This window comes from Pteropus medius, unplaced genomic scaffold (assembly GCF_902729225.1).
Source record: "Pteropus medius unplaced genomic scaffold, Ma_sr-lr_union100, whole genome shotgun sequence".
NCBI classification, from domain to species: domain Eukaryota; kingdom Metazoa; phylum Chordata; class Mammalia; order Chiroptera; family Pteropodidae; genus Pteropus; species Pteropus medius.
Genome location: NW_024352784.1, coordinates 4,856,540 through 4,880,429, shown reverse-complemented (window position 1 = coordinate 4,880,429; position 23,890 = coordinate 4,856,540). Strand labels below are relative to the sequence as shown.

The 23,890-nt window shown below is 39.6% G+C and overlaps 1 protein-coding gene across 1 annotated transcript in view; it reads right to left on the bottom strand.

The window, feature by feature from the left end:
- Positions 1-1,698: 1,698 nt before the first annotated feature.
- Positions 1,699-23,890, bottom strand: part of RNF169 (ring finger protein 169) — a 78,650-nt gene continuing 56,458 nt past the window's right edge. Inside the window, exons 5-6 of the mRNA XM_039848049.1 lie at positions 9,080-9,173; positions 1,699-8,556 (exon numbers count right to left, since the gene is read on the bottom strand). Of these exons, the coding sequence (XP_039703983.1) occupies positions 7,372-8,556; positions 9,080-9,173 (1,279 nt within the window). The 3' untranslated portion in view covers positions 1,699-7,371. The remainder of the gene's footprint in view (positions 8,557-9,079; positions 9,174-23,890) is intronic.

Genomic DNA, 23,890 nt, shown 5'->3' with positions numbered 1-23,890 from the left:
ACAGCATTCCAACCTGCCTGACGTTTTAAGGCAGGATATCAGACTTTCTACTCCCTCATCCTCCCATACAGGTGAATTGCTGCATTTCTGGAAGCCATACAATCATTTACCAGTTATGTCCAATTCTTTTGTATCTCAGGAGTAATCCAGACTGCGTCACATTACTAGGGTTCATTTTTTAACCCTCCCTCTCTCATTTGCTGTATAATATAGGTAGAGCAGCTCATTTAACTTTACCCATAGCATCAATGGGGTTTTCAATCTCTACGGGTCCTTTTGGTGTTAAAAACACATTTTGAGGCCTCAGTTGCTTGGTTTCCTGAGTTTTGTGCTTTTGAAGAGACATGACCTAATCCTCATCTCAACAAAGCCTCAAACTAGATCTGTCAAATGAACTGGAATTCATAACTAATTAAGGAGGCCATTTGGGTGGTAGCCACCCTTCCTGTTGCCACATAGTCGCTCACTCACCTGAGCACATCTGAACTACCATTTGGTATATCAACTCTCGGCTGGCTCTCACCCAGGACCCCCTTCCTTCTCTATAAGGAGATGGGAAGCTGGCTGCCACTCTTCTGAACCTTCTTCAACTTAACAGGAGCAAACCAGAAGAAATATTTTCTCCTACCACCAATTCTTTAAATTCTGCCATGTTTTCCTAGTCATTTATCCAAGGTGCCAGTGATTACCCAGGGAGAGATGGAGGTGGCCGCAGGACTGATTTAGTTGCAGATTGTGCCTCACAATTCTTGCTACCTCAGGATACTTCCCACCCTTATAGTGGGCGCAGAGGGATGGCTGATATCTTTAGCCCTGTCAGGCCCAGTCTAGGAGGAAAGACGACCCAGAAAGCAACTGAACTATACTGCTAGGGAAGGCCAGCAGAGGAAGATGGCACCGCCCTGAGACCGATTTGAACCGGGGCAGCAGAAAAAGCAATCAGTGGCTTTGGAGTCAGAGGACCTGGCTTCCAGGCTGTCAGGGCCAGTTTCCTATGTGCAAATGAGGGCCACCCCTTTTACCACACCAAGCTATAAGGGAATTAATGAATGTGGCATGTAAGGCATTTTCTATTACTTTATGGGCCAAGGGACAATCAAGTTCTGTTCTTCTCTGACTAGCTGTATTGTTTCTTGCAAATCATTTTAACAACCCTCCTTTAGAAGAGGTTGGGCCAGAAGATTTCAAAGGTTCCTCAGGTGCTAGTTTACCATGTGTGACAAGGACTCTTACATCAGTAGTTCAAATTGGTTTTACAAGTTTATATGGAACAAGGATACATTTGTTCTCTTTTGGATGAGAAACTGATACCAAGAGAATTCTGATGGGTTCCTGAGCAAGCTTCCAAGAGGGTATTTTTTAAAAATCAGATGTTCTGAGTACAGCCCTAATGTACAAGGACAATGTAATCCTATACATTTGTTCTTCACTCAAACCCTTTCTTGGTGCCTCCATTAGAAGAATGGCTGAATATGGCAATAAGTCATAAATCAAAAATAACTTAGAGCTTAAAAGACAGTTGTACACCATGGAAAGAAACCCCATCCCGACTAATTTCTCTCATCCTTCTGAATGCCAAAGCAAGACATTCCAACGTGGGGCATCTCCCATCAAATAACAAACGCACGTAGTCTAAGCTTAGCCCAGATTTGCCTGAGATCGCTCTCCAGAGATAAGACTTTGACTAGAAACAGAACATTCACTTTCATGAGTGCTTTACTATATTCTCGACTTGGGCCTCTCCTCAAGCAGGTAAACATACATTGAAGAATGCACTTTGGTACTGTTCAAATAACACATCACATCCCATTTGAGTTTGTGCCATTTCCTTGGTGGCGGAAGCATCCCTGACAGGGCATGCTCTGGTCTGAGTCCTCTCGTCAAAATGCTCTTTATGATGAGTCTGAGGAGACAGCCAGCTGTGGCAGTCCACACGGATCCAAGTCCCTTCTCCAACTCTAATGCAGACAGCAAGTTGAATAAAACCAATATACAACTCATTCTCTATTTCTAGCTGGGAAGGGAAAAGGTCCTAATAATGACTGTGTTTGCATTAACATAACTGAGAGTAAATAGCACATCAAATACCGCCCCCTCCAAATCTATTAGTTGGCATTTAAGGTAACCATTTTTCCTCGCATAGTTTTCCATGTTCTCATTGGGACTTTGAGTGTTCCACTGGAGGCTAAGGCTTAAGCACATTGAGGGAGAGCCCCTGCTCCCTTTGGTGGCACAGCTTAAGAGGGTGGGCAGGGCCAACAAGGGAGAATCTGACTGCTGCCTTCTGGAGCCAGGGCACAAAAGCTACTCTTGAACTCTAACTGCTTGATCTTTGAGGAGTGCATTGCCTGTTTTTACCCCTTATTAGAGGAAAGGAAGATGAGCAAGGCTGGCCTTAACTTGGCTTTTTCCAACTAGTTCTCCACTTAAGACACCAGAAAAGAGGGAGCCTGCTCCAAGTTGAGGCTGCCTCCCACACTTACCGACAAGACATTAAGGAAGCATTTACTCACAAAGTGTGTAAATATTTTTCTTAGGAAGAAAAAATACTGATAATACATAGAACAATGTAACATACAGTCTTGGCACTTTTCCATCATCCAATTTAACCAACCTCTAAACTGGTGACCTCTGTATGTTTCTTTTTCTGTAGAACAGTCTTTTTCAGAAAGTTACAGTGGATAATAATCATGTGTAAAGATGCATTTCTGGATCATCTTTGGAGGAAAATCTATTCAGCAGCCTCTTTCCCTAGAATCCCACTTCCTCCTCGCCCCTGCCCCCAGAAATGCAGACCTGCTTTCTCATTGAGTCACAACAATTTATAAGCAACTATATTCACTTCTAAAAACCAGGCCAGAAGACCATTCTATTGGTTGAAGGAAAAGGCTGGCTGAGAAAGATTTCAATCCTTAAGGAGTTCTTGATTTTCAAAGAAAAATGAAGGGCTGGCTGGGTTTTAACCCTTGGTAGTTAAAATGACTGTTCCAATAAAAATATACCACTTCCCTAGATTCCATAATCACAATCCTCATCCTACGGGGCTTTTCCCTTCCTGGGTGTGTATTCAGGGGATATAGATAGGTACATTTTAATTCTAACCAAAAAAATCAGGAAGAAAAGTCGTTAAAGTCTAAATTATTTGGGTGACCCCCTCGTTAGCAAATTGTGTGTCTGTGACTTAAAAGACTATTTATTCAGACTCTAGGAAACTAGAGTACAAAATAGGACACTGAATATCAAATTCCTAATTTCTTAAAAAAGATGAGGGATGGCAAGGGGGAAGGGTTTGACTTGATTTCCATGCCCATCCCAGCTATATAACATTTTATGATTATGATCTGGTCTTCAGTTTTCCTTTCCTTCCTTACTTCTGCTGACCTTCCTTCTCAATGAAAAGCCAGGTACAAAAGAGGAAAGGAATCCCAAGCTGCTGTCAGTGTAGTTGAGAAGTCTGACTGGGTTAGAGCTTAGGAGGTTACTAAGTTGAGATGTGGGCCTCCTCTGACCACATCAGTGATCCACACAACCTGCCTCATTTCTTGGGGCTCATGCTAAAGCAGCTCCTGAAGAGATCTTATTGTCCTATCATCATTGAAGGAGAAAATTCATTCTCCCTTGGTAAAATTACTGAGAAAATGGAAAATAGTGTTACAATCAAATTCACAAATACTGATGGGGATATCTAAAATGTTCAAGGCAGCCTGCTTAGTGCTGGACCATATCTTGAATGGGACCATCCAAGATCATCACTATGAAAGAAGTGGCCTTTCGTAAGACCATTAACAAAATCTCCCGCCACATATACATTCAAATACATTCCATTGGACATTGAGCTCCACAAGATCAGGGACTGTCTTTTCCATCTTTGTATCTCCACGACCCAGCACAAGGTTGGCACAAGTGTGAAGCTCAGGAAACGTCTGTCATATGGAGCAGAAAGGACGAACAGCACAGCCTTCGGTCATCAGCTTCACCAGTCAAGCACAGTGGCAGCTTCCCATTTTAGTCAGTTTGTAATCAAACAGCAATTAAGTAGCTTTAATCTCTCAAGGGCATTTTTCTTTTTTGGGAAAATGAACAAAAACACAGAAGGCATTCATCATCAGTGTTCCCTCCAGGCAAAAATTTAAAAATTAATTTTAAGAAAAGAAATGAAGCCACTTATAAAAGGTTTTCCTGGGAAGCCTCAGCCAAGAATTAACCTTTTAAAAAGAGGCAACTATATGAAGAAGGCCAGGGGCTGGATAAATACTCCCATGATTTGACACCAACCCAACAGGCCCAGATGACTTCTTCCAGGCAGATATAATCAACAGAATCATGATTCCAAAGTGTCTTCTACTCTACAGAAAAGGGCTGAGAGACCCATTCTCAGGGTACCACATTTTTTATATTTTCCATCAGAATGACCTCCATCTTCTAACCTCTCATAACTTTCCCCTCAATGAGAAAAAACAAAGAATGCATATGCATAAGGAACAGAGTTAGAAGAACAAGGGAAATTTGTATGATGAATTGGATTCCAATAATTTGTGAGAAATGTTTTGTAAAATAGTGTACCTCTCATTCTAGCTCAGAAACCCTCCCCTTCATTTTATTTTTGTTCTTTGTCTTTCTTTTTCTCCAAAGAATTCACGTCGGCAACTCCATTTGTGACCAACTTCACAAGCAACAGGAGAGGGAAATTTTTCAGAAAAAAAAAGTGTTCAGGTTTGAGTTATTAAGTATGGGAAGCATCTTAAAATACAGATAATACCTAAGTGGTTTTTTCCTTCTCCAAAGCCAAGCAGATTAAAGATTAAGCCTCTTCCCTCTTTAGCCTCCACTGCATTGCCAAATTTGAAGGACTACTGCTCAGCTGGAAGTCTGGCAAACAACAACTGTCAATACCACTGTCGCAGGTGTAAGGGGGAAAGTCAGTAAGATGGATCCAGAGTTCAGAATATTCGCTGTTTTAACAAGAAGTAGATTTTCACTCTGCACCTGAAGCTAAAACTTGTTGCTACAGATATGCAACTTCTTCAAATGAAAGTATTACTTTGGGAAAATATTTAAAATATATATCTTTTCTATTAAAAATATTTATCTTTTTTCCAAAAACAAAAATCAGTTACAACTGAAAAGTGTTTTTCAAATTATTGGAGAAAATGGTGGCAAGTGGAAAAATAAGTGTTTTTGCTATAACCAATGAGACTAGCCTCCCAATAATATTTACTAAGATCAAAAACGAACTCTACGAAATGGCAGTAACTAATATTTTCTCTAAGGGCATTTGCTAAGTCACCCTCTCTGTCTTCTGCAGACCAGTGCCAACTCTTTCATCTTGGGCACCAATATGCCCTCCAGTAGCCTTTAAAGGATATATGTTGCTGGTAGGACCTAAAACTGAAGTGGTGTGAATATAAAGTCATGAGACTGACGTATGTTTTTTTAAGCATACATCTGCACGTGTGCACAGAGAACACAGAAAACATACATTCAAGTGGGTGACACTCCCCACCAAAGTAGTCACTGAGGAGGTTCCACATATCTCAATGATCACCAAAATGCTTAAGACATCTCTGGAACTTCTCTCTGGGAACTGTTTATAAGCCACACATACGCATACAAAATGGCTCTACTTTATAGCTGCATTATTAACCCATTCACCTTCTCTTCCAGAGGCTTCAAATAGCTTCTGACTAGTTTCAAACTTAAAATTCTCTCTCCTATAACCCCAAAATAGTAAAGATTTGCCCAGAGAAGGGAGGCAAATCTCCTGAGAAAAGATTATTTAGTAAATTCCTAGTGACCCTGATCAGTAAGTGAGTCACTGTTCCAGATCTTAGCTTCTGCTTTAATAAGAGAAAGAAGTTGGAAGAGATGACCATTAAGGCCCCTTCCAGTTCTGATATTTGAGGAGTCTATGTTTCTAGACTTTGAGGACAGTTCCAGAAATGTTTTCACCAAGGGCAACATCATTGGAAAAAATTATGCAGTATCCTGCTGGGACCATTCAAGGGGGACAACAGACATTGGGATATATAGCTCTGTAAGATTTGTTAAAATGCTAGTCACATGACTTTATAGTAACAGCTCATACATGCACTGAGAATGCCAGCCTATCTGAGATTCCCTAAAAATCATATCTTAATCCCTATTCTCAATGAGCCCAGATGGGCAGAAGCACCAAGCACCACCAGGGATGCAAAAGACACATGGTGTCAGCTGCTAAGGAAAATAAACCCCAAAGGTCCATGGGACTGAATTTACCAGCTGCATCCAGCTAGATACCTTGTTTCCATAGTATGGAGTTTCAGCACTGTTCTTGCCTGACTCCTGGGCAAAGATTTTTGGATTTTAGATCAACATTGCAGATAACCCTTGGCCATGTAGAGAGTAATGATGACATCTGTCATTTATCTCACAGGGTGGGATCACCAGGAAAACAGAAGACTGTAAACTGCGTGGGCAGGGGGATAAATGCACAGTGTATGTTTGTTTATGCTTCCAGTCAATCTCAATTATCTGCATGTGGATTTTGCACGATGGGTACGCAATGCCTAGCCAGCTTTCCCTATGATCCCCTGGCATGCCTTTGTTTTGTAGTCCATTATGGCGACCTGTTAGTGTGGAAAATCCATGAGATTTGTTGTTGGGAGACCCAGCAGTCAGTCTGGGCTGTGCCACTTAGTAGGTGAGAGAACCTGAATATCTGCACTGCAGTTTCGTCATCTAAAAATGAGGCCAATCCCACTTACATGTTAGGTCTCCTGGGAAGATCAAATTAAACCATAACTAAACATGGTCTGTCAACTACATGGCATTATACATGTTATTTTTTAAACAGGGATGGTGAATTAGCTTTTGTAGAAGCATGAATTCAACAGATTTCATTAGGTATATTTACTTGTGGGGCAAGGGTAAGGAAAGGGGGGACATAATCTTTTTGGATCTGTAGAGAACTATACTGTTCTACTTCTTTGAAAAGAGGGAACTAATTTTTATCTGCAAGGCTGATTTAAAAAAAAATAAAAAACCTGCTGAAAGAAGTCAGGAGGTCTATCAGTCTGAGAAGGTATCCCCTCTTTCCTCTACCATTTCTAACTCTGGCCATTGTGCTCCTGAATCTCATTCCAAGTGGGTGCTGCCAGATTTGGCCCAGAACAGCCCTTGGGTGTGGGGTCACTTAGGGGGTGGGGAGTGCTTCTGGCCTGGGTCACAGGGAGGCAGAGACGCAGTTCCCTTGGATACAGACTACAAAGGTCCTGGAACCTCTCAGAACCACCAGACATAAAAAGAAACCCAAAGTGAGAACATTCAGCTCTACAGGATAAATGATCAAGCCCAAAGACCTCTTAAAAATAGGCAACACTGTTCTATTCGGTGCTACTTGGCCCCGGCCATGCTGCTGGACCGTAAGAGATACTGATCCACGCTTCCTTTCCGCCGACTTACAGTCCGCCTCTCATTGTCAAACATGCGCTGCAACTGCAGAGCCAGCTGTCGGTCCTCTTCCTCTTGCTGCAGTTTCTGCTCCCTCTCTTGAAGTACTGGGTCTGTTGGGGCCAGGCCCATCTCACCACTGCTTTGTCGCAGTTTCTTAAGAGAGCCATTTTGTTCCAAGTGCTTGGTCTTACAGTGTCTTTTCCGGCCCCGGCGCAAGGAGGGAAGTGGCTCCTCATCTAGGTTGTCTGCCAGGATACCGTTAGGCAGGTCAAAATGATTCACTGTTTTCAGCTGTTTCTTTGTTTTGAGGACCCCACCCAAAACAGTGTTTTTGGGTAGCACTGAATTAACTGCCGAAATTTTCATAGCTGTGCTTATACAGGTTTTGTCTAACTTGGCATCTGGGCTTGACCCTGACCCTTCAAATTGCTCTCTCTCCAAAGAAGTTCCACTGGCTCCCACTTTGAGTTCTGAAGAACAGCAGGTTTCCAGTGGGATCTCAGTGCTCTTTTTGCTACCACTGCCCTGTCCTGCTTTTGTCTGGCTAACAGAGGGGAAATAATCAAGGTCAGCGGAGGTGGGTCCAGTGTACTCAGAGAGTGCATGCCCACTGGACAGTCTTGTATTTAAAGCCAGAAGTGGCTTCTCCTTGCTAGAATGGATAACTTCAGAGACTAGCAAGTCTTCCCCCGTTTCTGGAGCCAGGGAAGTGAGGGTGGCTTTTGAAAAGGTTTTTTTAATCTGCCGCTCCTGAAAGATCTGTTCCCACTTTTTAAGGATCCGTGGACTGGCCTCATAAGAAGTCTGCTTCTGCAGGCTTCTGTTTAGATTGCGGGGTGTTGATTTGATGATGAGGGGACTCAGCACGCGGCCATCAGGGAGTCTCTTAGGAGGAGTACATGGTGAGCAGACAATGGGCTTGAAATGGTTGAGTTCTTCGGAGATGCTGTCATTGCTCTCAGGGCTGATGGAGCGCTCTGGTTTGTGCAAGGAAGCCAAGGATGACAGGGAGCTGAAGGGCAGACGCTTTTCAATGGTTAAGTCAGGGGCCGAGAGGCAGCGGTTGTTTTGAGTGGACAAGAGGACACCAATGATGGGGTTGGAGGTTGGGGTTATAGTTGTGACCTAAAAGAGATTTAAAAAGATTATATATACATATATATACACACACACATATATGTGTATACATATTTATATATGTGTGTACATATGTGTGTGTGTGTGTATATATATGCACATATATACACATATATATTTCTTCATAATTTCTTCATAATGGAAGAGCGATAGGTAAGGAAAAGGTAAGAAAAGGGATAAAGGGTGATGTGAGCCTAGGAAATGTGGAAAATCCCTAACCTAGAATGTATACCATTTGCAGAAATTCCTACACACTTGAAACAATTAATAAAATTTAAAATCTACGGAGGGAAAAAATCCTCATCTAGAACTTTTATCAACCGTCATACCACCCATCTGGCTACTAATTTAAACTCTCTTCCTTCACATCTATTTGTTAAATTCTCCAACATAACTAGTATGCTTAGCATCCATTCTGCCTTTCTCATCTGGAGTGGCTTCTTTTGTGGCCACAGGCAGGAGGTTATGAGATGGGAGTAGAGAGGCCCAGAAGCCAGTGTCTGATGTATACCTTGGCTTTGCTTGCTGCTCTGAGTCTGCCCTTTGCTCTGTCCTGAGCAGTGTCACTGCAGCTCTGACTCCTTTCCACCTTGGAATTTAGGTTCCTAAAAAAGAATAAATAAAAGACAAATAGTCGAGAGTAGGCCATAATTTGCTTTCAAAGCCACCCACCAAGAAAAACAATTCCCTTGGGCAATTACAACAGAAAACTAGTTATTTTATTAACAAAACGTATTCTAAGAACAAATCCTGTCAAAAGAGAAAGAGATATCCAGAGAGGGCATTTAGTTTAAGTTCTTTGTTTCCAAACAAGATCTGCTTAATGGACACAAGACCAACAACTGTTTTGCTCATGCTTTGAGAGATGTAGGGATATTTCACCTTCCTTAACAGGGTGGATACAATGCTAAATCATCTTTGCAAACAACAGATTTTCTTCCCCTCCAAATGTCTCCTCAAGCAATCTAATAAGCCCTGAAACAAATACTTAAGTACTTATAAAATGAATAGCAATGCACTAGATTTTTATGTAGGGAGTCAAAATTAAATGTACTCTTTCCCTTAATCCATTACATTTGAGATTCCAAAGGCATAAATCCTGGTGATTTAAGAAGTTTCAAGAACAAATGATTTTTTTTGTCTTACGTATGCATTACATTATGACTTTACAACCCAATCAAATCCCACAGTAACTATATCATAACATTAATCTTACTGTGTAAGAATTACATGCAGATGACTGTCACCTAACCCACAGACTAAGTAGAAATTCTTGATTATCCTATTACTCACCTTTGTTTTCTACTCTCCAACTCTTGCCTAATACATGTCTGGTGAGAATAACGCTTTTACAAAAGTTTGCAACTGATACATACCTATGCTACAACTCTATTCAACAAGCATTTATTATACACTTTCTATAAGCCAGGTGCCGAGATCACTGTGTGGGCACTGAAAATACAGAGAAGAATGAGACACAGTCTACGTCTTCGAGGAATCAGAGTCAATGAGGCACACAAATAAATAGTTCAATATAATACAGTGAAATGGTATAACAACAACAAAAAGTGTCCCTAAAACACAGATTGTCTTAAAAGAGGGAGTTATTAAGTACCTAAGATGGAGTGAGAGCAGGATTGGAAAAGCCTTTTTTGTGGCATTTGTATTTTGAAAGATAAATAAGAATTTTCCAGAAGTCAAGGTAGACACAGCCATGCAGATGATCCAAAATGGAAATTATTTCCTTGAATAGTTCAATTTAACTTTGGAATAGAATACATCATATCTACTTTTTATAGCAAAAGATTTACTTTAAAATTTTTAATATACCAGGATGAGCTCAGAGAAAACTTATAAAGCTGGTAATAAGGTATATTCCCAGGATGCCTCTCCATGCCCTACATCTCTAGCAAAGGCCTGTCCTACCTACCCACAATGGCTTCTATTCCAGCATTTCCATGTTATTCCTCCCATTCAAAACCTTCTCATCATATGTCTCATGGCCACATCACCTTACTAGATGGCTCCAATCTCTTAGACTAATCTATGCTATGGTATTAATAGGAGAAAGTGGTAGCAAACCTACATCAGATGTCTGCATTTTACCAAGAAATTCAACAGTGAACCTAAACAAATAATGTGAGAGTTGTACGATTTAGTGGGAGATATACTTTGGAGCAGGTAGGAAACTTCAATATCACCCTAAAAAGGCTGCTGCTTAGTTTGTATTTTACCTAGAATAGTACTGAAATCATTTGCATTCCCAGAACTCACACAAACTGTCAGGGGTGTAGGCCCCCAGAAGCAAATTGGATGGCAGATTAAAATGGTAGGGTGAATAACATACACTTTGGGGTATAGGAGGAATGGACAGAGCTGAAAGAGATAGCATGATTATTTCAAATATAGGACTTGTTTGGCATGATTCCATTGGAGAAACAAGTAGACACTTAGAGGAAAACTTTTTCTGATCGACCTAAGAATTTTATAACTTTCAATAGTCAGAGCAGTTCACTGATAGCTGCCTTGGGAGGTAATGAGCTCCATGTCATTAGAAGTGTTCAAACTGAGGCCATACCTATACTGTAAGGTCTAAAATTCCACAATTAAGAATTAGCTTAATGTAATTTAAAAAAAACAGGCTATGAATCCATTTTGTCAGCAGTAACAGAACTGACACTGGCTACATGCCCAAGTTATCAGCTGTACAAATGACAACTACCTATAGCTGGGGAGAACCTCTTCATTATGGTGAAAGAAAAGGCCCAGGAAGGGGCCTCTGCAGCACTCAAATATAAAATCTTTTGGGCAATCCTCAGTACAATTAAAGCTGTCCTTGTTTCTTCTTCATTTGGTCATCAGATTTTACTAAGTACCAAATCCATACAAAGCACTGGAGACAGATTGATGAAAAGATCATTTAGACCCACAGAAGCATCTAGTCACTGAAGTTCACCACACCATAGCACTCAAGTGCTATAGGAGAGCAGTGATTATACAGCTAAATTCTCCAAGAGTTTTAGAGTTTTAGCTCTTACATTTAGGTATCTGATCCAGTTTGACTTAATTTTTATGTATGATGTGAGGTTGGGGTCCAACTTTATTCTTTGGCATGTGGATATCCAGCTGTCCCAACAACATATGCAAAGAGAATATTCTTTTCTCTATTGAATGGTCTTGGCACCCTTATTGAAAATCAGCTGATCACAGGTGTTTGATCACCTGTATCAGAAATATGAGTTTATTTCTGGACTCTCAATTCTATTCCAAAGATTGATATATCTACCCTTATTTCAGTACCACACTCTCTTGATTGCTGTAGCTTTGCAGTAAGTTCTGAAATCAGAAAGTGTGAGTCCTTCACCTTTGTTCTTTTTCAAGATTGTTTTGGCTATCTGGGATCCTTTGGAATTCCATATGTGAATTTTAGTAACAGCTTTTCATTTCTGCAAAAAAGGAGATGGGAATTTTAATAAGTACTGCAATGAACCTGCAAAACAAGTTGGGGAGTACTACCATCAAACAATATTAAGTCTTCTAATCCATGAGCACAGAAGGTCTTTCCTTTTATTTAGGTCTTCAATTTCTTTCAACAATGTCTTACAGTTTTCACTGTACAAGTCTTACACCTTCTTGTCTAAATTTATTCATAACTATTCTATTCTTTTTGATGCTATTGTAATGGAATTGCTTTCCTAATTACATTTTCAGATTGTTCACTATTAGTGTATAGAAATTCAACTGATTTTTGTGCAGTGATCTTATATCCTGCAACTTTGCTATTTATTACTTGTTTTATTTTTCCATGAATTCTTTAGGATTTCCTATTAATAATATCATGCCACCTATGAATAGTGATAGTTTTGCTTCTTTCTTTGCAATCTAGATGTTCTTCCTTTTTTTTCCAGTTTTACTGAGATATAATTGACATATAGTACTGTGTAAGTTTATTTTCTTAATGGTTGCCCTGTGGATTGATTATATTAATATCTTGATTTACAACAATCTATTTCAAATTACTATCAATTTCAATAGCATACAAAACCTTTGATCCTATATAGCTCAATCCCTCCAACGTGTCATCACACGAAAAGTCACAAAAACCATGAATATGAAAATATTGTATCAACCACAAATATAACATACAGATATTATTGTAGTATTCGGTCACATTAAAAGGCTTCAAAATGCTGGGTGAGAATAGTCAACAACAGTGAACTTGATAACATTCTTAGGACTGAAAGAGCTCAAACAATCCTTTGCTGAAAAATAAGGAAAGTAACTATTCTTCCCACCTAGTACAGACCCATTTCTGTATCCCAGATCCCGACACAGTACCTGGCATACAGTGGATACATCAACAAATTTCTTATAAATGAATAAAAATATGTACAGATGCCTCTCCCCAATTTAAGAAAACTTAAATATTTATTAGGAACCTCTTAACGGTCAGGCACTCTGCTGTGTTTTAAATATACTGTATCTCATTTAATCCATACAGAAACCCTATGAGATACGTAGCATTATCCTCAATTTATGAAGAACTGAGGCAAGTGATCTTTCCAAGGTGCACAGCTGAAGCCAAGATTTAAACCTGTTATCTCTATGATTCTAAGGCCTGTGCTCTTTCTACCACAGCATACACTGACCTTACATCCTATTCTACTCTGCCATAGAACAGACCCAGTATGCCTAGGGAAGCTCTCTCTTCCAAAATCATTATTAAGTTATAAACAAGAGAAAGCAGCATTGTCTGAAAAACAACTGGCTTAAAATTTCCCTGCCAAGAGACCAGATGGTTTCTGGGATGTCTAGTTAGCCTAAAAATACCCAAAACCACAATGAGTCTGACTTAACAAAGAAAAGGAGGGACAGCCCATATAAACATGCAGCTGGAAAGTCAGAAGATTTAATGCTTATAAAACACTGCTTAAAGGGTTTTCAAATGGTAATACATGATATAAAACATTAGACAGCTCACGTTCTCAACTGCTCACTCATCATTCTACTCTCACATACCCACACCACATTAGTTTCTTAATCAAACTCCCATGTCTGGAAGAGCTGAGTCCCACCCAGAAGCTAAAGGCTGGAGGGGACCCTCCTCCCAGTCCCTGGCCTGGGTGTGTTGGCCTCCCTCATACCAACTCCCCTCCCCGCCACAGCTGAATGAAACCAGCAGCTTCCTTAGGCCTAGCTGTAGCTGCCATGTTCCCCAAAATGGGTGAGATTTTGTTACAATCCTTCCCTTGTAACTCTTATGATCTGGGTTATCCCCCTTCTACACACTAATATTTTTTTTTAAGTGTGCAATTTGTTTTTACTACATTTGCAAAATTATTAACCATCGTCATAATCAATTTTAGAACATTTCCATTATCTTGTAAAGAAACCTCATATCCTTTAGCTATCACTTCTAAACTCGTTTCTCCTCCAGCCTTAAGCAACCACTGATCTACCTTCCGTCTCTACATATTTACCCTTTCTGGACATATACTAGTAGTCATTTGAAGATATATAGGAACACTGTTTCCACAGTTGTATTCCAAAAGGGCTAGCATAATGCAATAGGATTTGAGTCCCCTCAAACAGCAAGATAACTAAACAGCTTCTTACCCATCTTTGTAGCAACCTGGTAACTTTTTTTGAACAACCTTTATCTTTTTATAAATTATGAAAAAGAAGAAAGGCAGCTTTCTCCTGCAAAGGTGGATCATTTCAAGACAAAGACGCAAGCATAGGGTTTTGACAATGGTTTGATAAAGCATAGATATGCAACGAGAGACCTGAGTTCCCACTCGATATCTGTCACTCTACTGAGGTGAGAAGTCCTTGGGTGTTACTTAAGCTCTTAAACTGTATTTTCCTTAGCTGTAAAATGGGAATATTACAAATTTTGTAGGATTAATGTGAGAATTAAATAAAATGAAGTTATGTAAAGTACTCAACATGGCAGGAAGCACTGAAGAAAGGTTAGTTTCCTCACCATCCTGCCACTCTCCTGAGAACTACACAGATATTTCTATCCTAATGTCAGAGATACTACTGACACCTCTAAAATCTGCTATTCTCCTTAAGTTCCACATCACTTCTCCTTAAGCTATCTTCCTTTTCCAACTAACTCCATTACTTTTAACAAGATTTGTCCTCTTAATAACCAGCTCATCCACTTGATCTGTTTCAATTCATTTATCTCTCCCCCTCCCTTCACCCACACCACCATCTGCCCTAGGCCATCATCAAGCCTTGAGGTTTCTTTTAACTCACTTCCTCACCTTTCTCTTATAGTCTCCCTCTCCCTCGTGGTTACTGCTTTGATTATTCCCTACACACACTTGCTAAGTCTAATTCTTAGATTTTCACAAAACTTTCTAATTGTCTTCACTCCTTTCCTTTCATGCCTCCACTCTTTAAAACTCTGCTTTAAGCTACTTCCAGACACTTTGATTTTAGAGGTGGAAAGAACCTTAAATCATTCAGTAAAATTCCCTGCCCAGGAAGTAGGCAGGGCATAACCGCCTGCATTTTACACTGATGAGACGGAATAAAGTCAACTGATTTTATTCAAGTTCACACTGCTACCCTAAAACCTCTGCCTAAACTAGCCTCCCTACTCTCAACTTCTCTGGCTTTGCCTAGTTTCATCAATTCCAGAGCTAGTCCTTCGATATCATAACACTTATGTGTTGTTTGGTATCTACTACCTGAGAGGAATCTATATTTTCATTTGTTCATTTTAAGGGAGAGGAACAAGTCTGTGCATTTTGATTCACTCCACATTGGGCATGCATTTAACATTGCTGAGTCTGTCAGTCAGTCTCTTTAAATCTCTCCTTATACACATTACAGTAAGCACAGACACTTTGGGTCTCCTCTGAAGTGCTACACTCTGAACCACAGACTCAAGCTTAAAATATTTGGACATTAGAAAACAAAATAATATAGCTAATTTTTTACTTAATAAGGCTTAATTACTACTCAGTGGGACATGGATTCTTCTTTTATAGACTATAATAAGTATTATCACAAGCAATTGCTAATGCAGTAGAAAGCTAAAGGTAACTTTACAACATAAAAGTTTTGTCTCCCAGAGCCCTCCCTCCTTGAGACCGTATGCTGCAAGTTTGACGATTTTGACAAAGCCTCAGTTTACCTACCCACAGGCACAAGACCTGATTAAAACATTCCACAAGTATTTACTAAGCCTCTACTACGAGCCAGGCACTGTACTAAGTATTGCAAATATAATGGTGAGCAAGATGTTGTCCCTGACTGCAAAGGATTAAGTCTAGTGGAAGACCGGCAGAGGCAGCAGCATAGGGATCTTATAAATTCCTGGGGGATAATGGGGTATAGTGGAAGAGCCAAGAAACCTCAGTTCTGACTCAGTTTCCTACTGTTCTAGCAGTCTAAGATTTGGCAAGCCACATGCTCTCTCTGGGCTTTAGTCTTTTCATCCAATAAAACAAAAGAATTAGCTAAGACAATGTTTAGGGTCCTTTTCATTTCTAAGAGTCCTATTTCTAAAAGATAACAAAATAGCAGCAACAATACTCACCTTATCATGTGCCAGCAATCCTGCTAGGTACCATTTACTTAAGATACGATTTTTAATGTAGTGGGCAGTACTGGCATTACTGCATCACTTTCTTTTTATTATTTTAAAGGGGAAAGTGGATAGTTTGATTATATTTTTTATGGTTATTCCCTATTTCCAAGAATTCTAAGTGACTTACAGTAAAAATACATAAAGACTGAGCCTTGAGAATAAAAACCACATTAATATGAAGAGTATACCAGTATTTTTTTAAAATTATGGGCCACGTGTAACCGAAGAACCAGCTCAAAAAGGTCCTATCCTGTTTAATGAGATGCTGAGCTGCTTTTCAGAGATAACAGTCCGAAACCACAAGCAAGCAACCAAAGCAGAAGCATGTGTGGAGGAGCGAACTTTGACCTCCAGCGGTATCAGGAAACAAAATGTCGCTGGCCCCACCCTCCATGGAACCAAAGGACTGGGATTTAACCGGAACTGGAACACCGGAACCATTTCAGAAGCAAAGACTGTGTTGTCCAGGAAGATCTTGTGATGACGTCTCTTACCATAAATGGCCAAGCTCCAAGGTTCTCCAATTAAAACTTGCCCCGCCAGCGCTTCCGCATATCCAGTCCCCCCTATACCCTGAAAAATCTGCCACAAACCCTAGATTGAGGAGTTCGGGCTTTTGTGCATTAGCTTCCCGTTCTCTTGAGTGGCGCCATTCATAATAAAATAGTTAATTTTTCTTGACTGCAATTCTTGGCGTTTAGCGTTTTGCTCTGCTAGCGCCACGTAAAAGAACTTTCTGTTCATTAACAAAAATGGCGGCTACGAAGGAACTTAGTACGGACTGGGTTTTTCACCCCGTTCGGCGACTTTTGACCAGTGGCAGTTTCTCCAGGTTCCATCTGAGCAGCTGCCTGGACTGACTGACTCAGTGACAGACCTGCAGTGCTCGCCACTGACCGCACGTGACTTACCTACAGCGGTTTTATTTTGCAGTGAGAGAAAGTGGGTACTTGGCTTGGAAGACATCTCTTGGTGAGTAATTTCGTGTGTGATGACACCAAAAAAACTCTCCCTTTCTGGTGATTAGGGAATTTCCCACTGGTATATAAGACAACTTACCTTGGTAATCTGGAGTGAAATCATTTGGTTGGTTTGAACCTGGCCCGTGGAATTTTGTTTTTAACTCGAAACCAGTTTTGAATTTGATCTAGAGCTGGCAAATCAAGTCTGAAGTTGTGTATGGGTCGGTGTGTGGGGAGGTAGCTGTATGAATATGAGTGAGGTATGTCATCGATTTTAATTTAAATGATTTGACTCTGAAGAACTGAATTTCTTGGTGACCACAGCAAACTCCTTTGTGTGAGCGTTCTGACCCCATAGAATAGAGGCACTGCTCTGTCCCTCTGGCCCCGAGTCATTCCCAGGAGACTGGGCACTTTACACACCCCTCCTGGGCTTTCAGTGTATATGGTAAAACAGCCGGCAGCATCTAGGGTTTACTCACCTGAACTTTGGTGGTACGGGAGAGGAATCCATATGGCACACTGTCAGAGTTTAACCTACACCTCCCTGGCTTCCGTTCTAGTGGTTAGGATTTGGTGCTCTCACTATTGCGGCCTCAGTTCAATTCCCCGAGTTTATCCCATGCCTCGTTTGCTGTGGCCACCATGAAAGAGAAAAGCCCTCTCCTTTTTGTAGCCTGCCCCTATTGAAGGATAAAATGGCGTCGTGGCTTCTCCCCGCATCCCCCATCTTTTTCCTCTCTAAACATGTGGTAGCCCGCCATCTTGTGCTCAAGCTCCATCCCAGTGCCATCTTCCTCTAGAAAAATATGCCACTTTAAATTCCGGTGATCTGAAGCCACTGTTTACTCTCTGAGATTTACAGCTTTATTGTGCACACTCTCCTCTGTCATTTGTGTTTGTAGACAAGTCCATCATTAAAGGCACCCATGAAGGAGAGGATCTCAGGCCTCTTGGAGTGATGGAATACAGTCAGTCTATGATTATAAATTAATTTTAAAATGGCTTTAAATGAATTCTTACAGCATGCAAAACTTTGGCCATCTGAGGAAGATTTTAACTTGGTCTGTCTGCCAAAACATAATGTAGATCAAGTTTTTCCTCCGAATTTGCATTCCACCTGGGACATAAAAGTTAGCATTTTAAAATGAAAGCTATGAGATCTCTATGTTTATGTCTACATGTGTATGGTCTGGATGTAGCAAATTTATATCACTGGATGACACTGCTAATTTGTAATATTCAATTGGCTTAAACAAATAAGCTCTTAGGAGAATTCTCAAAAAATATATAATAAACTAATCCAAATGCTTTTCAGAATCTCATCTGGTAAAATCTGATATTAAAGCCAGTTTGACTCTGGTTTAGTTAAATAAGCATATCTTTAGAATCATCAGCATTGAATGATATTTTTCTTCGACCTGAGATTATTAGTCAAATAAGTTCATGTTATCTCTATGTTGCAATATTTGTCAGCAAGAAAATTAACTTGGTAGGATAAAAATTTTCATAAGTAATCTAAATTGTTAGGAGCAACTAAATTAAATAAATGTAAATGGGATTAAAAGTTTCTTTTAGGCTGCCTCTTTAGAAATAATTATATTTGTACTTAAATGGTTTTCTAAATCTCTTTGGTAACTTAAAACTTTAGAATTTTAAATAAGTTGAATGTTACAAATTATTGAATATCTAGATATTTCCAAATAACATGAAATACTGAAACACTGCCAGGTAAGTCTATCTACTTTAGACTTCTTATTACAGAGAAACTAAAAGATAAATTTGGATCTGTTAATAAATGTCTTGTACTTTATTAAAAAAACATGTTTCTAAAAAATGTAAATAATTGTTTATTTTAGTTGTCAATAGGAATAAAAGTTTCTAAGGGTTAAGAATTATAATTAATGTAAAAGAAAATAATATGCTCTCAGTAAAGAAAGTAAAAGGTATGGAAATTTTTTCTTTGAAGGAAAGAAAAATATTTTCCTGCAATAAGGCTGGTTGTTTCAGAATAGGAAAGAGAAAACAAAACAAAACAAAAAAGGACAAAATCTGAATGGAAAAAGCAAAGTTGTAGAAGGTTCATGGAAAGAAAATCCTGAGAAAGGAAGTATCAAAAGTAAACTGATGCAAAATTAGAGTTTGGTTTTCTCTTTCTGCTAAAAAGGACAGTTTCTTAGACTATTGGTCTGCTACTAATACTATGAAAAAGTTTTCTGCCTAGAAAGCAAAGATTTTGTGTTTTGTCAAAGTAATTTTCTGTGTTTTATATTGTCTTAATCAGGCCTTGATTACTTAAGAACACAAGCTCAATAAGAACTAAGTTTTAGCTCTATAAGAACTAAATTTTCCTATTCTGAAATTATAAACTTCTGTATTTGTTTTTTATTGTCACTTTGGTTAAATAGATATTAAGTATTTCTTCACAATGACTAACGATCCTATTTAGTCAAATGTTCAAAACTTTTGATGTAGTTTGACAAACTTCCCAGAGTTCAGGGTTTAAAAGGAGGCTTTTCCTAACATAGAAATGGGTTTGGGTTATTCCAATGGGTCCCTGGAGTGCCTCAAAGATTTGTTCTCTCTCTCTCTGTATAAAAAAGGAAATTTAAAATAATTAGGTCTATTTGATATACTACAATTACATGGGAAGCTTTGTCGAATAAAGAAGTAATTATGTTATATTTGTATGCATATATTATCACTAAATGAATTCTAAAGATTATAATCTCTAAGAGTCCACAATGTCCTGATATAATATTTTCATTTGTTATCTTAAAATGTCATGTTTCAGAGAAGAAAATTTCATCAACTGCATTTTAATCAAATCTATAACCATGCCATCTTAAGTTTTTTTGTCATTTACAGTCAGTCTTTAGGTCTAACTGTACCTATTCATAAGTTTGCTTCTAAGCTGGATGATAGACCCGATTGATGTACCTCTCTATCTCAACAGTCCCAGAGAGATTGGGAATTATTAAAATCATGGAAAAACAAACATCATGATGATCACCTTAAGCTCAAGTGGGTGGGGCCCTATCAAGTTCTTTTAATAACTCTCCTCTGTTAAATTGATCTGGCTCTTAAGAACACCCAGGACGGCCCACCACCTGTGAAAATTCATTCCAAAGGCTTCCAGAAATCAGGGGGACATGCTCCAGTTCTGGCCACAGATATGTCCCAACAGTCAGAATACTGATACAAACCCCTAACAGATCTCAAGTGACTGTTTAACAACTGACAAAAGATAAGTAATGCACGACTCACTTCTGTGTGTCTTCATTTTACTTGCCTGTATTTCTAATATTCCACTTGGTTTTAAACCATCTCCTTTGTACATACAAAATTTAATTAGCTTTCTTTAAATACATTTAACAAACTCAAAAGGGAAGATCCCCAATATTCTATCTACCCTGGCTATCAGGAAGATGGTTTTTGGCCAGCATTTAGCAGGACCTTTTCTCCCTGGTGGGGAGTGGGAGCCTGTGAATACATGATTTATAAATCTTTCAGTAACTTCAGGAATAACAGCCAATGAAACCGCTTAAGCCGCAGCCTCTTAAAAGGGAGGCTTTAGACTCTCTGGCCCAAGTTATTAGATAACTGAACTGTTTTGGTTTATACCCTAGCTGAACAGGGTGGTATCTGTGCATTGGTCAACTATTGCTCGTGAGCTGTAGACCAGGGCATCAAAATTCTAGTAATACTGGACAATGGTGCCCAACCAGGCACACACAAAAAAAATTTGGAATCAGGTACAAAGCAGTTCCATTCCTTATGCCCCTAGGTTTACACCTTTGAGCAGCAGCTGCAGGCTCTAACAATCCTCTACCTTGCCAAGAAAGTTAGAAAAATGACTTCAACCAATAATTGTATGGGGCTGGCTCCATACCAAGTCCTAGGAACAGATGCCAAGGAAGTTCCTCTGGACATGTCTATTAAAGGCTATGACCTGATGCCTTAGCACCAGAGCTGATAAAGGACCAGCGTCAGCTACTGTTCATAGTTCCTCGAGATACCGAACCAGGGGAGGAGATACTTGAATGGGGGTTGGACTGGCAACTTCCCCCAAGTTGGATAGGATACCTCTTGCTAGAGAGAGAGGTATGTCCAAGCCAGTTAGTGATCTCCGCTTATCCTGTTGAAGTCAGTTAAAATACTCCGGAGACAGGAACAGCTACCAAGAGCAACAACGGTCTTTTGCCACCCTGCTCACATTGCAAATGATCCTAGAGCCTTCATCCCTTGGGCAACATGCCTGATATTCACTGCCTGCACAAAACCCACAAGTTGCATACATGTTAAAGGATAGAGACAACACCACTGCACTTACTGTAACTAGAGGAAAGAACCTCAGGATATGTTGGGGACCTCAAGTAGAGAAGAAGTGACCAAAACTACAAGTATTGCAGGTATCCTCTGATGGCATGTCCTTGGCTCTTCTGGCCTTGAGAGGCCCTTTTAAGTTCAGTCTGAGGATTGCTTATGAAAAAATTCCAGCAAAGCAGATTTAAAAGTGCTTATATGGTTAATTACTATTCTTGCTGGACTTATACAAATAATAGGCCGAGTTTATTGAAACTAGACTTATTTTGCAAATAAATTTGTCTTAATTTGGCTATCTTTGGTAAAAATGGGGGTGATTTTTAGAGAAAATTTTGTTTCCATAGAAACTATAATATACCTTTGTGGATATTAGAGTCTACTCTTTATTGTCTTTTGAGTTTTGTTTTCTGCTTGTAAACTGTACTAGATCTTGAATTCTTCTAGTTTCCTCCAATATCTGCCTATGATTTTCCAAACATCTTTTCAATTTTTCTCCCATCCTTTGACTCGAAATCATTGAAAACTAAAACTGCACTTTCCTGAGCCGAGCAATTTCACACTGCAGCTAGACATGCTTCCCAGTGACTGTCACTATGATCATCTTGATTTGGGTCCTGGGGGACATAACAGTCACTTTTTAGTCTTTGCCTCATATTAGGGAACAGATATCCTGGCCTGCTACTACCCATGCTGTTGCTAAGGTCTTGGGTTGTAAATTAAACACCCAGAATGCCCCGTCCAAGGCTTAGGGTCTACTATGGAAGGAGGTGGGCATGTGAGATTGTAAGAGCCAGATAAGAGGGGCAAATGGGTAGACAAATCTGAGTCTATCTTAAAGATAATCCTCCATCTTAATTGAACCTGGATGGGGTTGCCCTAGGTCCCTCAAGATTGAGCAGTGAACAATAAAAAGGGGGAATCTGTCTTTTCCTGTTTCATGAGGTATTGAATTGCTTTACTGAGGCAACAAACCAAAACTGCAAGTCGTACAGCTAAAGCATGCACAGAGGAGAGAACTTTGACCCCACTGCACCCCAAACCAAAGTCGCACTCCTCCAGCAGAACCAAAGGACCCGGACATAACCAGAGCATGAACACTGGAACCCTTTGGTTCTGCCAGTGCCAGGGCAGGTGAGGGGAGTGGACACTGTAGATGAATTCTTTCTGTTCTGGAACAGATGTTGGAGGGCCATGATGACTGACTGAATTGAAAACTCTGTCCTAATCCTAAACTTATTACAACCAAAGCAAAGAGGAAAACAACTAGTCATGTACACCTTAGAAAAGACACTAGCTGAAGAGACAAAGTAATTCCAGGCTGAGCTTTTAGAAAAGTGTGCAACAAAGTTTTTTGTTTGATTCTAGTGGGGAAAAGAGTAATTAGGAGTAAGGGAAATAAATTTTAAAAACAAACCAGTTTTTCAGATATTTAAAATAGAAGATTGACTTTACAATTATGTATTAATTTTTTTCAATTAAGTTTATTGGGGTAACACTGGTTAATACAGTTATATAATTTTCAGGTGCACATTGTAATTTAACATCTGTATATTCTATTGTGTTTACCACCCAAAGTCCAGTTTCCTTCAGCTTCCATATATTTGATCCCCTTTACCCACTTCACCCTCCCCCTACCCCCTAAATTTGACCCCCTTTACCCCATCTCCTGCCCCACTCCTCCACCAAACCCTACCCTCTGGTAACCACTAGTCTATAGTCCATGTCCATGAGTCTCTGTTTGTTCTATGCATTTGTTGCTTTTAGGTTTATATAAGTGATATCATGTGATTTTCAACTTTTTCTGTCTGGCTTATTTCGCTTGGCATGATTATCTCGAGTTCTATTCATGTTGTTGCAAATGGCTGTATTTCATCTCTTCTTACAGCTTAGTAATATTCCATTGTATATATGTACCACAGCTTCTTTAGCCAATCATCTATCATAGGACGTTTCGGTTGCTTCTATGTCCTGGTCACTGAATAATGCTGCTGTGAACACTGGTGTGCAAATATCTTAATGGATATGATTTTTTAAGTCTTTGCAGTAAATAGCCAGTAGAGGGATTGTTGGATCACATGGTAGATCAATTCTTAGTTTTTTGAGGAACCTCCATACTGTTTTCCATAGTGGCTGTACCAATTTCCAGTCCCACCAGTAGTGTATGAGGGTTCCTTTTTCTCTGCATTCTCTCCAGCATTTGTTATTTCTTGTCCTGTTGATTATAGCTGTTCTAACAGGTGTGAGATGGTATTTCATTGTGGTTTTGATTTGCATTTCCCTAATAGCTAGCATGTTGAGCATCTTTTCATTTGTTTGTTGACCATTTGTATGTTTTCTGGGGAGAAGTGTCTGTTCAGATCCTTTGCCCATTTTTTGATTGGGTCGTTTGTTTTTTTGTTGTTATTGAGTTGTATGAGTTCTTTGT